General features: G+C 40.4%; 1 protein-coding gene across 1 annotated transcript; it reads left to right on the top strand.

Annotated features, from left to right (window-relative positions):
* Nucleotides 1–5350: 5350 nt before the first annotated feature.
* LOC122554522 (vascular cell adhesion protein 1-like) lies at nucleotides 5351–10495 on the top strand. The gene is made up of 7 exons (XM_043699671.2): nucleotides 5351–5954; nucleotides 6485–6760; nucleotides 7157–7450; nucleotides 7574–7840; nucleotides 7950–8213; nucleotides 8325–8579; nucleotides 8683–10495. Exons 1-7 carry the CDS (start codon nucleotides 5882–5884, stop codon nucleotides 8847–8849), a joined length of 1596 nt encoding a protein of 531 aa, XP_043555606.2. The 5' UTR covers nucleotides 5351–5881; the 3' UTR covers nucleotides 8850–10495.
* Nucleotides 10496–15314: the final 4819 nt, after the last annotated feature.

Genomic DNA, 15314 nt, shown 5'->3' with positions numbered 1-15314 from the left:
TGCAAGTAATAATAAATTTCTATTCATCTGAATATAATTAATGACCCAGCCTCGCCAGCCGTCTGCAGTAAGGAATTTCACAGATTCACTACCCTCAGAAGAAATTCTTCCTCATCTGTTTTAAATGTGAGACCCCTTACTGAGATCAAGGCCTCTGCTCCTAGCCGCTCTCACAAGGGGAAACAATCTTTCTGCATCTTCCCTGTCAAGTCCCTGAAGAATCTTGTTATGCTTCAATAAAGTTGCCTTGATTCTTCTATAGGGAGAAAGTGAGGTCTGCAGATGCTGGAGATCAGAGATGGAAATGTGTTGCTGGAAAAGCGCAGCAGGTCAGGCAGCATCTAGGGAACAGGAGAATCGACGTTTCGGGCATTAGTCCTGAAGAAGGGCTAATGCCCGAAACGTAGATTCTCCTGTTCCCTAGATGCTGCCTGACCTGCTGCGCTTTTCCAGCAACACATTTCCATCTCTTGATTCTTCTATATTCCAACAAGTGCAGGCCCAATCTATTCAATCAATCTTCATAAGACAGTCCCTCCATATTTGGTATTAGTTCAGAGAAGGTTCACTTGGGTAGCTGCGATGCCAGTATATCTTGCCTTATAAGGGACCCAAAATGGTTCACAGTATTCCAGCTTTGGTCTGACTAGTGCCTGTATAGTTTTAGTAAAATCTATGTTTATATTCCATTTCCTTTGAAATAAAAGCAACATTCCATTTGCCTTTCCTATTACCCACTGAACTTGTATACTAGCTTTTTGACACTGCAACACAATGATTCTCAAATCCTTCTGTTCCATAGCTTTCTGCAGTCTTTCTCCAGTTAAATAAAACAGAGCTCCTCTATTCTTCCTGCCATAATGCAAACCTCACATTTCCCCACATACACTCCATCTATCAAATCTTTTTTTGCCCACTTAACCTGTCTACGTCCTGCCACAGACTGTTGGTATCATACTCACTCACTACATGCCTTCCCACCTATTTTTGCATCATCTGCAAATTTTCTCCCTCAACAGGACCTACAAGTTCACAGTGTGAGGGGAGAAATACCAGAGACTGTCAGTTTCACCTCTGAGATCAAGGTTTACATCCCTGGATCATTCCAAGAAGGAGTAGGTCACCTTACATTCCCTCACCATTATATGGGTGGTGACAGAGTCCCTGTGGGCAACAAAAATGATTCATGACTCTCTACCCAGTAAGAAGCCAGACAAATAGACAGGTGGTGTTGCCAGGGAAGTGGGAATCCCAACAGAGTGGAGAGCTGTCAATTGAATGAACATGGCTCTGTGGCCCCACATATGTTAATGGGAAAACCATCAGATCCACAAAGCTTTTTTTTTCAGTTACATATAATAATCATGTTAATTATTTCATAGTGGTAATGAGCAACACACTGGCAGAAACCATAATGCCCTCATCTTGAGACAGTCCATCATTCCCAATGTCTTTAATCACCATGAGGAGCCAAGAAGGGGCTATATTTACATGTGCTGTATGGCTGATGATTTCTTTTACTGTCTGACCAGGTGAGAACAGCAGGCCTAGACTGAGTGTTATGGTCCTACCAGGAACATCAAGGAGGACACCATTGTCATTCTCAAGCAATGCCTCAGCTGACTGTGCTTGCTGGAGGGGTTCCCCAAGTTCATATTGGTCTGCTGTGTTTCTGATAATCTGCCATATGGAGGCTACCTCAGTAAGGGAGGAAGAGGTGGAGGAGCTTGAAGCAGTATAGCCAAGTGGGACTCCTCCTCTGTGGTCAGTCTGTCCATGAATACCTATTGTAGCTCCAGTTCATGATCTCTTCACCATTCCTCGTCTTCTCATCTATTCACAGTGGCCTGACAGAGCATTCTCTTGGTCAAATCTTTAAATGTAAACCATGAACAAAACGTTTTCCAAAAGAACTTTATGCAACAACATATTTAATTCTATGTAGAAGAATTAACCATTTACACTTACACAATCCCTTATACCTGTCTTGTGAATTGCTGTGTCCATTCAGGTGCTTCCATGTACCAAAGGCTGCAGCAGTAGTGGTGAAAGGTCTGCTGGCTCACTCTAAAGAGACTGAAGGTGACCTTGCAGAATGACCTCAACCTGCTCTGGATCTTGAGAGTTGGGCTTCAGACTGCACCATCTTAGGACAAGCAGCAGCAGCAGTCTGGGGTGACTGTCTGACAGGAAACAAGAAAAACACTGCATGGACACAGAGTGATACTGGTGGAACACAGATGCTGTCACCATGAGAGAGGACAGCAGATTTGTGATTCACATTGTCCCACTGCTCAAACAGAAAAAGATCATGTATTTATATAGCACCTTTCAAAATTTCAGAATGTCCCAAAGTATTTTACAACTCATTAAATAATTTGAAACAACCTGTAAGAAATATGGCAGTCAATTTTCATACAATGAATCCTCACCAATACCTATGTGATAGTGAGTAAATAACCTATTATGTGCTGTTGGGGTTACAGACATTGACCAGGTCTCGAGAATATTCTGCACCTCTTCAAAATAGTGCCATGTGATTTTATTTTTATATAATCGCATTTAAAACCAACCAAATGGAGGACCACATACAGAATGACATCATTATGTTAGAATGCAATGTTCAGGGGTTCAGGGTTCGGTGCGGGTTGGGAAATTGTACAAATATTATTGTTCTGCAGTCAGTGCCAGGGCAGGGCAAGTATGAAATCCTTGACAGCTGGAGTACAGTTTTATCACATCACCTCGGAAGGTGATGGCATAGTGATAAAGTCGCTGGACTCATACTCCAGAATCCGAGGTAGATGTTTTGGGGACAGAGGTATGAATCCCACCTTGGCAGTTGGTGAAATTGGAATTCAATAAAAAAGCTAGCCTAATGGTGATCATGAAACCACAGTTGATTGTTGTAAAAGAAAAACTCTTCTGATTCATTCATGCCTTTGAGGGAAGGAGATCTGGCATGCATATGACTGAAAACCCTTAACTGTCCTCTAGGCAATTAAGGATGGGGAATAAATGCTGACTGATGAGTAACACCCATATCCTGTAAATGAACAATTAAAAAAAAACTTCTGCACAAATGCAGGGGCATTCTGGCAACTGTAAAATAATGTATGTACTTTTCTTTTTTTATTCCTGTTTTTGTATCTAAGATTTGTGCCTAGGTACTTTTTACTTAAGATTGCACCTAAAAAGGGGACATTGTCAGACTTTTCACTATACTCCTGTACTTGAGTACACATGACAATAAAGGAAATTCTAATACTCGAATTTGAAACTCTGTGAAAATGGTTCCATGCATTGGGAACATACTCTATTTATGCATTCACACATGATGGTCTCAGGTTAACACTAATATCAAACTCATAAAATCCTGAAGTACCATACTTGAGTGTCACTCTGGGACTTGAACTCTTAATCTTCTAACATCACATGTGTACTACAATTGAGCTATAGCTGAGACTTGCACATTATTTTACACATTATTTCATGCTACTATAGTAGAGAGGGTGGTGTTGCCTTTGAATAGAGCGGTCAGATTTTCAAAGTCAAAACCATGGGAAATTGATGATTGATGCATTGATGGCAGGAGTCTGGGAGAGGGGCCACTGGAGGTCATGTGATGATATCCCCTGGAACAAGTCCAGCCAGAGTTGGTAACCCTATTCCAGAGTTCATTTAAAAACACCTCATCAGTAGTGGAGCCATTGGCACCAAATAAATAGTGTTAACTCTCTTGATTGATTTATTATTGTGAGATGCACCGAGATACAGTGAAAAGAGTTGTTTTGCCTGCTACATAGGCAGATGGTACAATATAAAGTACATTAGGTTAGCAGAACAGAGTGCATAAGGTGCAGAGAGAGATTAACATTGAGACGTCTGTTCAAAAGTCTGATAACAGCAGGGATGAAGCTGTTCTTGAATCTGTTAATACATGTATTCAAACTTTTATATCTTCTGCCCAATGGAAGAGAGTATAACCAGGGTGGGAGGGGTCTTTGATTGTTGGTTGCTTTTCTGATGCAGTGGCAAGTGTAGATAGAGTCAATGGATGGAAGGCTGGTTTGCATGATGAACTGGGCTGCGCTCATGACTCTCTGTAGTTTCTTGCAGTCTTGAATAGATCAAGGGGACTTTTGGGAAAAGAGAGACATGTTCACTGCAGGTAATGAAATGTTTTGAAATGGGTTTTTATAGGAAGAAGGATAAAATTTCTCACAGATTTTCTGCACGTCAGGCCCAGTTTATAGTTCACAAAAAGAGAGATGAAAACAGAGCTATTTGAAATATTTTTAGCTGATTGTCAGGATTTTAATGAAAATCCAAGAATGGCTTGGCAACATCATCTGTCACCCTACCTATGAACATTGGATTAACAAATAAGGTGAGCTGTTCTTACCCTTTTTGCACAGTTTATGTTATGACTAAGAATTGCAATGATTTGTTGACACAGCAGCTCACAATTTTGGGGAATGATATAGTTCTTTTTAAGAAGTCTAAGAACATATTTGATTTAGGAATAGTGAAGATTGGTGTCTTGGGCTAGGAATGCAGTCAATTACTTCTATTTACTGCAAAACCTCTCTTGAAGGAAGGGAACAGTTAAATGTACTCCCAAATACTACCACAATTAGACTGGATGTTCCTAATCATGTGTGTTTTATTTACAGGGCGACATATTAAAGTTGAATAAAACTTAATTAATTCTTACTTTCTTACTCAATAATTTAAGAAGTATTCTGTAATTCATTCGAAAGATTAAGTGAGCGTTGATGGGAAGGAAGTATTTTGCTTTGGGTGTAAGTACATATGTGGTCTTTGTGTTCGTGAAACATCAATCCAGTCTTAGGCAAAAGGTAGGCAGCAGAGACACATTAATCATCTGTAGTCACTTTCCTCTCCCCCACTCTGCTTAGATTAGATTACAGTGTGGAAACAGGCCCTTTGGCCCATCAAGTCCACACCGGCCCTCCGAAGAGCAACCCACCCAGTCCCTTGAACTGAGAGAATACGCTTCACCATGGTGCTTACAATTGACCCCTTTCTATTTCTCTCCTCCACTGATGACTTGCAGGCAGTGGAATGTCCCAATGGTGCCATCTACCCTACTTGCCAATTTCCTGGCAGCTGTGCAAAATCCTGGTGCTGTGTTGACCTATGCTTCTCTTTAGAGCAATTTCAACTGGATAGCAACAAGGAGATGAAGCCTTATTTGATATCGTTTACTCCAGTCCAGTGCCCAATAACAGCTGCAGCACTCTGCACTAAGAACGTGTTCTCTTTCTAAAAAACAACTAAGTTTCACAATGGCTAAGCTGACTGTCATAGTGCAGTGGAAAAGGCTTAGTTTGCTCTCTCATTATGAGGGACTACCTGGGACCCAAGTGTTGCATTGGGAAGGCAAAAGTCTGTGAGGTGAATTCCATGTATTAAAATCTGATGATCAGAAATAGAAATGGTTCTCCACCCTTATGAGCCACTTAACTCAATTTTAATCGCTGCTGAACAAAATGTATCCTTAAATTATTCCCTAAGGCTCCACATCACTATCTCATGTCAGATACCGGGCACTTTGAAGTTTAGTTTTTTAATCGTTGCATCTCTTGTTTGCACGCAGTTTCTTAATATTTTCGTTGGCGAATTCTCCTATTTGATTTTGGCTCCACGAATCTGGTGGAAGTTCCCAGAACCTAATTAGACAAAGCAGAAGGGGATGTTGGATCAGGTGATTGGGAATTTCTTTTAACTGCAGCGGGAAATTCCCAAGTCAGCAAACAGCCCTATAAAACGAGAGGACGAAGCACACTGCACTGCTGAGAGTTTTTTCGTGGTTAGTAGTGATAAACGGTGCACATCAGAGGCTTGAACTGAGAGAATGCTCTTCACCATGGCTGCTCGAACCTCACATCTGTATTTTGTACTGACTCTCAAATTCCTGCTCACAACGGGTAAGTTCTGGATTCGATTTCCCGATGTTTACTGCACGTTATTATGTTTTTAACAAGTCATTATTGTTAGCTCATTAGTAAAACAAAACATCTGTTTTGGCTTCCGTCTGCTTATGCGCAAAATTCATCTGTGAACTTCAAAAAGTGTACGGTTCAAATCTGTAAACGTTAAATGGTTGAAAACTTTAGATACATTTTGTAATTTTTGAAAGATTTGCATTTGCAAACTTCTCTAACGTTCGTTAAATTGTGAACTTTTAACTGGAACGTGTAAACTTCTGACAAAGTTGGAAGTTTTTGTTACAGGTGTACTTAAGTTTATAAACTATTTATTTTAAACTATTATAAACTAAATATGTATACCTTTCAAAATAAACGTTTGATAAATCTGGAAGGCTGTTTACATAAAGTTGAAAGACTACTTAAAAGTTTGTAATTTTTAAAAATTTTGTTAAACTTTTAAAAAGTAAATATGTATTTTTAATTTTTTTATATATAAAGAAGTTCCTAAATTCTTTGCCTCTCTTCAGTGTGTAGCTTCCAAATACAGCTGCAGCCGGAGTCCTTGCCATGGATCAGGGTAGGCCAGGAGCTGGTACTGAGGTGTGAAAGCAAGGAGTGTCCCTCACCCAGCTTCAGTTGGAGAACAGGAATCGACAAACCTCTCGGGGGTAAGGTGAACAGCCAAGGCTCGGTGTCTACCCTCACCTTCTCCCCGGTGACCCGTCAGAACGAGAACACGTTCATCTGCGTCGCAACCTGCGGCGATCAGAAGAAACAGAAGTTCCGGGAGGTGAACGTTTATTGTGAGTGTTTACCTTTGTCTTTTGCTTGTCTTGGCTTGGCTGTCGCTGATATTTGCTTAAAACACTTAAGCTTTCCCTAGTTTCAAAGCTCACGTGGTGCACTGGCAGTGCACCAGGAGGGTCTGGTTCCAAGTTTTACCTGCTCCAGAAATGTTTAATAACATCTCAGAACAGAATGATTGAAAGGAAAGCAGCTGTGCTCTGGGTGATTTTTTTACTTAAAAGTACGAATTTAAATTGTCTGCAGTTTCAGAATTGTTTTCTGGGTGTGTTGGTGACTGACAGACTGGGCTTTTGTAAGATTTGGGAGATATGGGTGGCCTGTCATCAGGGATGCTGGCAGACTGTGGGTTCTTTTAACTGAGAGTGACCTCAAACTTCTCCTTGTAACTGCAGCTTTCCCAGATGCACTGATCCTGGAGACGGTCGGGACATTGGAAGTGGGCAAGAAGAGCACTGTGACCTGCACCGTGCCTGATGTTTATCCACCAGGCAGAGTGGAGGTCAAGTTGCTGAAAGGAAAAACAGTCCTGGCTGAAAAGCAGCATTTTGAGGGAGATAGGATTACCCTCAGTAATGAACTGATCCCTACTCTGGATGATTCAGGTCAGGAGATCACCTGCCAGGCTCAGTTCTACATACAGAAGATCTCAAAATCTTTGGAGGGCAAGTTAACACTACAGGTCCTGTGTAAGTACCCAGACAGATAATTCACCATCACATTCAATAATGTGCCGATGGGTAACACATTGCTTCAAATAGGTTCAACCTGCTCTTACTGCATGAACTGAAATCTCTCTCTCCCCTCCACAGATGCTCCGAGGATGACAGAAATTTCTGTAACGCCATCTGCCACAGTGAGAGGGGGTCAGGATCTCCAGCTGACCTGTACTGCTCAGAGTAAGCCCACTGCCAGCTTTGTGTGGAGCAAACTGTCAGCCCAGGGCTGGTCACTCATTGCCCAGAATAAATCCACTCTGCAGCTGCCCAAAGCCCAGCTTACAGACTCCGGAATCTATCGCTGTGAAGCTAACAACAGGCTAGGGCAGGAGGCCAAACAAGTGCAGATTCACGTTCTCAGTAAGTGCAGCTTATTTCTCTTTGCAGTGCTCTGCACACCAATTCACTGATGTTGGCTACGTGCACTCTCTTGCTATTCACTAACTTCACTTGGCGTCTCTCTACACAGCTGCCCCCAGAGATATTCACCTCACGATCAGTCCCTCCGTTGTGAAGGAAGGACAGCGTGTCACTATTACTTGCACCAGCCACTCGAACCCCTCTGCTCAGATTGTACTGAGCAAGAAGACAGAAAGTGGACAGAGAAAGCTGCATGCAAAGAATGGAACATTTATAATTGATGCAGCTCAATCTAGCGATGAAGGGCAGTATGAATGTGAGGCCAGGAATGATCTGGGAATACTGATCCAGAACACAGAGCTCATCGTTCAAGGTTTGTCAAGAAATTGGTGAACATGTTACAAAATATCTGACTTTTTGGAAAGTTAACGATTTTCTCACAAATTTTATTAATGAGAATATAACATTATTCTTTACTCCACAGTTCTGACTGTTTGGGTTCATCCTTCCAATTTGGTCAATGAGGGTGAGAATGTCACCATTGGCTGCACTGTTCACAGCAATTTCTCTGCAAATTTCACCTGGAAAAAAATGGAGAACAACAGTGAAACCATTTTGCTTTCCACGAACAACTCCTTTTCCATCCTTCAAATAACTCAAAGTGATGCTGGACACTATATGGTTGAAGTAATCAATGAATTGGGGAATCAAACAGGAATTGTGAACATACATGTTAATGGCAAGTAAAACATATTTTCAATATATAATTGTGGGAGTGTGGTGTCTGGGTCTGCTGTATTACTGAAATATGTTTCTAAATATAGTCTCATATCTCTCCACAGAAACAAAGCTAAGTGCTCCCATTGATGAGAAACCAAGGGGAATTCTAGAAACGGCATATGTAGGCGCTTCACTTGGTTCTGCAGGATTATTACTTAGTATGACATATTATATCTATCGCAGAAGTAACTGCAAGGGATCGTACAAGATGGCAACACAGCAGGTCTAGTGAAGAAATAAAGGACTGGGTGAATTAATATTCCTATTGCACTGACTATTAAATCTTCTGGCTCTGCTGTGAGAAGCAGGTTGGTGGGCCGGAAGATGAATTTTTAATTATCCAGGAACTTGAACTAAGTGATTAGATTACTTACGGTGTGGAAACAGGCCCTTCGGCCCAACAAGTCCACACCGACCCACCGCAGTGCAACCCACCGATACATTTACAGGCAATTTAGCATTGCCAATTCACCTGACCTGCACATCTTTGGACCGTGGGAGGAAACCAGAGCACACCCACACAGACACAGTCAGTTGCCTGAGGCAGGAATTGAACCCAGGACTCTACCGCTGTGAGGCAGCAATGCTAACCACTGTGCCACCGGGCCATAATTACTTTTGTTCACTTCAAAAAGCTTTAACAGATAATTCAAATAATACAACTTCAGAACACAAAGTTAATTTTATCAGTTGCTAATCTTCATGTGACACTTGCAGAAATGTGAAAATAATTCATTTCCAAGATGATAAGATTTAATGACACTTTGGGTGATATGAAGTATAGATGGTCCCTGTCATATGAATGCAATTCAATCACATTACCAACAGCTGGCATCCAGAGAATGAAAGGCAAAGATGACTTGAACTTAAGACACTTTATTGTAAATATTTTTCAGATTTCTTTACCTAAGTAGTTGTGATATTTATTAATTGTAGTGTATATTATGTTGATCGTAAAGCTGTACAAACAATTCACTCTAAAATAGTCACTGGCAATAACAAATGACTGTGGTAACTACCTATAGACAGCAGATACACATTCAGACTCCTAACACTTGATAATCAAGTAGATATGGTTGCTGAATGCTGTTAGATTCAGTGTTCATTCCACTATCACAGTAGGCCTGGTACGTACAGGTGACAGTAATCCCCAGTTTATACTAAAATAACTGCAATAATAATTCAGGCAGCTACAGACTAATGCTGTAGACAAACTCTATTGAGAGGTTGGATTACTGCAGCACAACCTACCAACATACTGAGGGCCAATTCTACAAACAGATTCAGATGTACAGATCCAGGTCACTATCCGCTATGGCTGAATCCAGGCACCGACTGCTGTGTTGAGCTTGGGTAATATGCTGGTTTGTGACACTGTGTTGGGGTGGAATCAAACTCTAAAGCTGGGACTAGAAAGCATGACTTGTAGATGTCAAAATAAATTAAACTCAGTTTATCCTGCAGTCTGCTTTGGTTAATTCAAAGCTTTCTTTGAATTATCCAGGAACTTGAACTACTCAACTTAATAAAAACAGGAAGTACTTTCGTTCACTTCAAAGAACTTTAACAGGTAATTCAATAATACAACTTCAGAAAACAAAGTTAATTCATCACAGTTGCTAGCCTTCATATGACTCTTGCAGAAATGTGAACATAATTGGTTTGTAAAATGCTGGATAAGATTTTAGTGACACTTTGGGTGATATAAAAGTTTTTGTTGCATCTACTTCTGCACATCTGTGAAAGAATCACCAAATTGTCTTATTGTTTTATTGCTTCCAAAGATGATTCAATATCTAGAACTACCTAGTGTACAGCAATTTATACTGGTTGACAATTTGTGTTTTTAATAAAATGAAGTATTTTAAAAAAGAATTTTTTTTGCTGGTGATGTTTAGTGTGAATGCTGCTCATCTGGGAGTCAAATGTAAGCTCAACAATGTTACTTTTCTAATACTGAAGGAGCACGAGAAGAAATTGCTGCTGGAAAAAGGCATATTTGGGAGAATCTGCAATCCTTGCACTAATGGAAAAAAACACAAAAAGTAATTAGGGACTAAAAGGAAATAACTTAGAAGTGAGAAGGAGAGTCATAAAGGCGCACAGCAACAGAGAGAAAAGCACAAGGGATAAAGGAAGAATAACAGGGAGAAATACTTTTACTGACCTTCGGCAAAAGCATGATCTACTTTTGAAAGAATTAAATAAGTGACAAAAGCTTATGGAATATTAGAATTTACAGACAAATGAGATATGTATTACTTTGAACTCATTGCTCTCAGAAAGCAATTCGGTAGAGAAGGAGCAGCACAGATGCACTAACATGCTGCCTCTGAAAGGAAGCAGGAATTGAAAGAATTATAAGAATTCAACAGAAGGCACTTGAAATCATGAACAGTGAGACACAGTATACAGAAACTGGTAGTTTCCTGTGATTAAAGAATTTGGAAAAGGAACAAGTAAATTCCAGATTGTATGTCAGATTTAGGACAAAAAGTGTTGTTAAAACATTTAAACCGCGCTGTTGGAATCAGTGATTAAAGCAGAATTCACAGCAATAATTAAAATTGGGTTAGGCAGTTGGATAAAGAGAAAGGAAATAAATAGGTATGAAAACATAGCAAAAATTATTATTCATGAGGGAAGTAACTACCAATATAAAATGATTAGGATAAAATGGTCTGTGCTTTTGGTTCAGAGTAACCCTTTGCATTTGGAAATGGTTGGCTTGTTATATTGTACTCCTGGAACTACATTAATTTAGTCACAGGCAAGTCTATCATTTCAGCAATGAATGTGATTAGAGTGCCAGTCACAGTCACAGAGATGTACGGCATGAAAACAGACCCTTCAGTACAAACCGTCCATGCCGACCAGATATCCCAACCCAATCTAGTTCCACCTGCCAGCACCTGACCCATATCCCTCCAAACCCTTCCTATTCATAGACCCATCCAAATGCCTTTTAAATGTTGCAATTGTACCAACCTCCACCACTTCTTCTTGCAGCTCATTCCAAATACGTACCACCCTCTGTGTGAAAAAGTTGCCCCATAGGTCCTTAATGTGTGTGTGGAACAGACTCCAACTTTTAACAGCATCAAGCAAAACAAAAGGTTTTCCATATCTTGTCCAGCATTATTTTCTGACTAGAATGTCTTTCACTTGTATTGCATTCTAACATGCAAATAAGGCCAATGTTTCAGTTTCTGGTGCATAATGTGGGTCTAAAGGGGGTTACCACTTTAATCTCTGAAGAAGGGGAATTTTCTTACATCATGTTTCCGTTCATTACAATCAAGGAGGGGAAATATTTAACTGAAATTAAACTGGGGAATCACAAAGACCTGTCAGTCTTAAGGAAGCAAAAGCAAAAGCAAAAGCAGAACCAACAGTTGCTAGAAATGCATAGCAGATCAGTTAGTATTTATAAAAAAGACAACACAGCAATTTGAGAGTGAAACCTTCTGTAGAGGTTTGCAGAATCGATTTAATTATTAAGATACAAAGCCAGAAAGTTAAACGTGATGTGTCAGTATAAGGAGTAAGGCAGACACCAGGTACTAAAAGTCCTTGTTGGCTCCTTAGAACATACAGGCCTCACAGGCACAGACAGTGCCCACCTGTTAAAAAAAGAACATTTTACCTATAACACAATGAGTCACTTTCACAAAAAGTGCTGAAGTAGGAGACAGTCACAGAAAAATAAGGTGGCAAGTATCTACTCACACAAAGAGGAACAGTTTACGATAAAAATAAATACCTGAAGTGTTCCTAGGGAAAACTAGTTATTGGTAGCCTTTTGTCAAGAGAAAAACTAAGACAATGGGCAACTCACTAATTTCAAATTTGATATAGGGCAAGCGTCACTTAGTGAATCGTGCTTGAAAATATACCATCTGCAGTTGCAGTTACTGTACATCATCTCGGAGGTTTCCATTAAAACTATGTGACAAACAACTCTCCTACGTAAGTAGCTTTTGAATGTAGAAACCCTATACATAATTCACAGTCAAGATTTCTCATTCTGGAGTATGAATTTGTTTTGCCCTTAATCTTCTTTAAACAGAAAAACAAATTAAACCAGTAAAAGGCATCAAAGAACTTGTCCAAGAGAAATCAAAAATGGAACAATAGCCCAAAGAAACAGGTGATCATGGAACAATTGATCCAAGGACAAATGGTAGAAGACTTCATTGTGACACCCTCGAATCATGGCAGAACCCAAAAGAGTTCAGAATCCATTCAAATTAACTATGTTAGCATTGGAAATTTGTTCCATTCTGTCAGCAAGATGGAAATCTGCTACTGTACTGATTTGACAGAAATTCTTTCCACTCCTGTCAACACTGAAAATAGTTCAGACAGCAAGGATCAGCAATATTTGTGAGCACGCATTAACAAGCACATAGCCAAGAAACATTACAGCCCACTTGAGTCCCTTGATGCATCTGAACTGAAGCAACTCAGAGTGCAGGGCAACTTAGGAACAAATAGTTATGACAGATTTCAGTCTCATGTTAGATGGGAAGAAAAATTCAGAAAATGCAATTTTTTTATCTTCCCTGGAAGATAAGTACCAGTAACAGAGATCATATCAAGCAAAAACAAACTTCTTAAATAGCATCACTGAGGAAGTGAACTTAGTGTTTTGACTGAGGCCAAATGAAAGTATCCAAGCTAATCAACAAGTTAAAGAGTCAACATGCCAACACAAATGTTTCAGCAGATTGGGGATAAAAAAAAACTGCTGTCACACCTTGAAGATATGGTGAATACAAGCCCATGGAAGCTGCCACTCAGAGAGGATGACCAAGGCCAGAGATCCAGGCTAGGGGCAAAGATTCATAAAAGTCTACAGCACTCTAGGGTCAGTTAACTTAGTTGGCCAGAGAGCTGGCTTATGATGCAGAGTGATACCAATTGCATGGGTTAAATTCCAACTCTGGCTGAGGTTATCTGAGATTGAAAGACTCTCCTTCTCAACCTCTCCCCTCACCTGAGGTCTGGTGATCCTCAGGTTGAACAACTACCATTTGTCCCTCTAAATGAGAGAATAGTGCATGGTGACTGTGCCTCAAGCACAGGAAAAAAAGGTGCTTTGGCCCATTGGGTCTGTGCTGGTAATGAAAAAATTATTTCTGCAAAAAAAAATTGCCTATTTCAACAGAATACCTTTCCTTCATAAAGATAATGCATGAGATTAAAGGTATGTCAGACGTCAGAATGAAATAATTGCTTGTTTCAGCAAGAATTACTAACCACACATACATTCCCACACACCCTCTCACTATGTCTCTCTCTCTCTCACACACAGAGGCTCTCTAACACAGTCACACATGTACATTTTCATGCATGTACACACACAGACAGGCTCTCTCACATACCCACATGCTCCCACACTCTCAGTTACTCACACACACATACTGCATACAATTCTGGCTGCCTTATTATACTGGAAAGGGTGCTACCGAGACAGGAAGGTTTGAGTTATAAGGAGAGCTAGATAGGCTGCAACTTCATTTCCTGGAGCACTGGAGACTGAGGTTTGACCTAATAGACGTGTATAAAATCACAAAATGTGTGGATAAGGTGAATGCCCAAGGTCTTTTCCCCAGGGTAGGGGAGTCCAAAGCTGGAGGGTATAGGTTTAATGTGAGAAGGGAAAGATTTAAAAGGAACCTGAAGGGGTAACTTTTTCACAGAGGTTGATGCGGGTATGGAATGAACTGCCAGAGGAAGTAGTAGAGGTGAGAACAATTACAACATTTGAAAGATATTTGAACTGGTACGTGGATAGGAAAGGTTTAGAGGAATATGGCCCAAGCACAGGAAAATGGGACTAGTTCAGTTTAGGAAATCTTGTCAGCATGGGTGAGTTGAGCAGAAGGGTCTGTTTCCATGCTATATGACATTGTGACTCTATATAAATACTATGGTTACAATGGCAGGTCACAGACTAGGAAACCTGAAGTGACTTACTTCCTTCCTGACCGCCCAAACCCTGTCCACTATCTGCAAGGACATGTTTGTGTGATAGAATACTCTCTACTTGCCTGGATGTGCACAACTCCAACAACAATCCTGAAGCTCAATACCATCCAGGATAAAGCAGCCCACTTGATTGGCACTAGATCCACCTTACAACATTGATTTCTCTCACCACCACACTCAATAGCAGAAGTGTGTACTGTACACAAGATGCACCACAGGAGTTCACCAGGGCTCCTTATTCAGTGCCTTTCAAGCCAATACATTTGCATAAGTTGTAATACCCTTTGATCTTTTACTATAAATTCCGAGTCCGATGTACTCTTTCACTAGCTGCTTTAGGATGATGTAGGGGCTCCGAAAGCTTGTGGCTTCAAATAAATCTTTTGGACTATAACCCGCTGTCGTGTGATTTTTGACTTTTTCTAAATCCATTACTACCATCTAGAAGGACAGCATCAGCAGATACATGGGAATGTCACAACTTGCAAGTTGTCTTTCAAGCCATTCAACATCCGGTAAGAGGCCATAAGTTTTTGTTTTTTGGGACTACAAACTAAAATGGAAAATGAATTGCTACATAACTGAAATACTAGAGTCTTGCAACTTGTAATAATCAAGTACTGTGCAGTTTTTAGCTGTACAAAAGAATGTTGCTTTTTGAAGCACTGAGACTGAGTGGGAAACACCTGTCTCTTCCCTC

The sequence above is a fragment of the Chiloscyllium plagiosum genome, unplaced genomic scaffold, assembly GCF_037043375.1.
Source record: "Chiloscyllium plagiosum isolate Xiang-an unplaced genomic scaffold, Cpla_swu_hap1 HiC_scaffold_9, whole genome shotgun sequence".
Taxonomy (NCBI): domain Eukaryota; kingdom Metazoa; phylum Chordata; class Chondrichthyes; order Orectolobiformes; family Hemiscylliidae; genus Chiloscyllium; species Chiloscyllium plagiosum.
The sequence above is the reverse complement of the archived record's forward strand: the minus strand, read 5'-3'. Positions and strand labels throughout refer to the sequence as shown.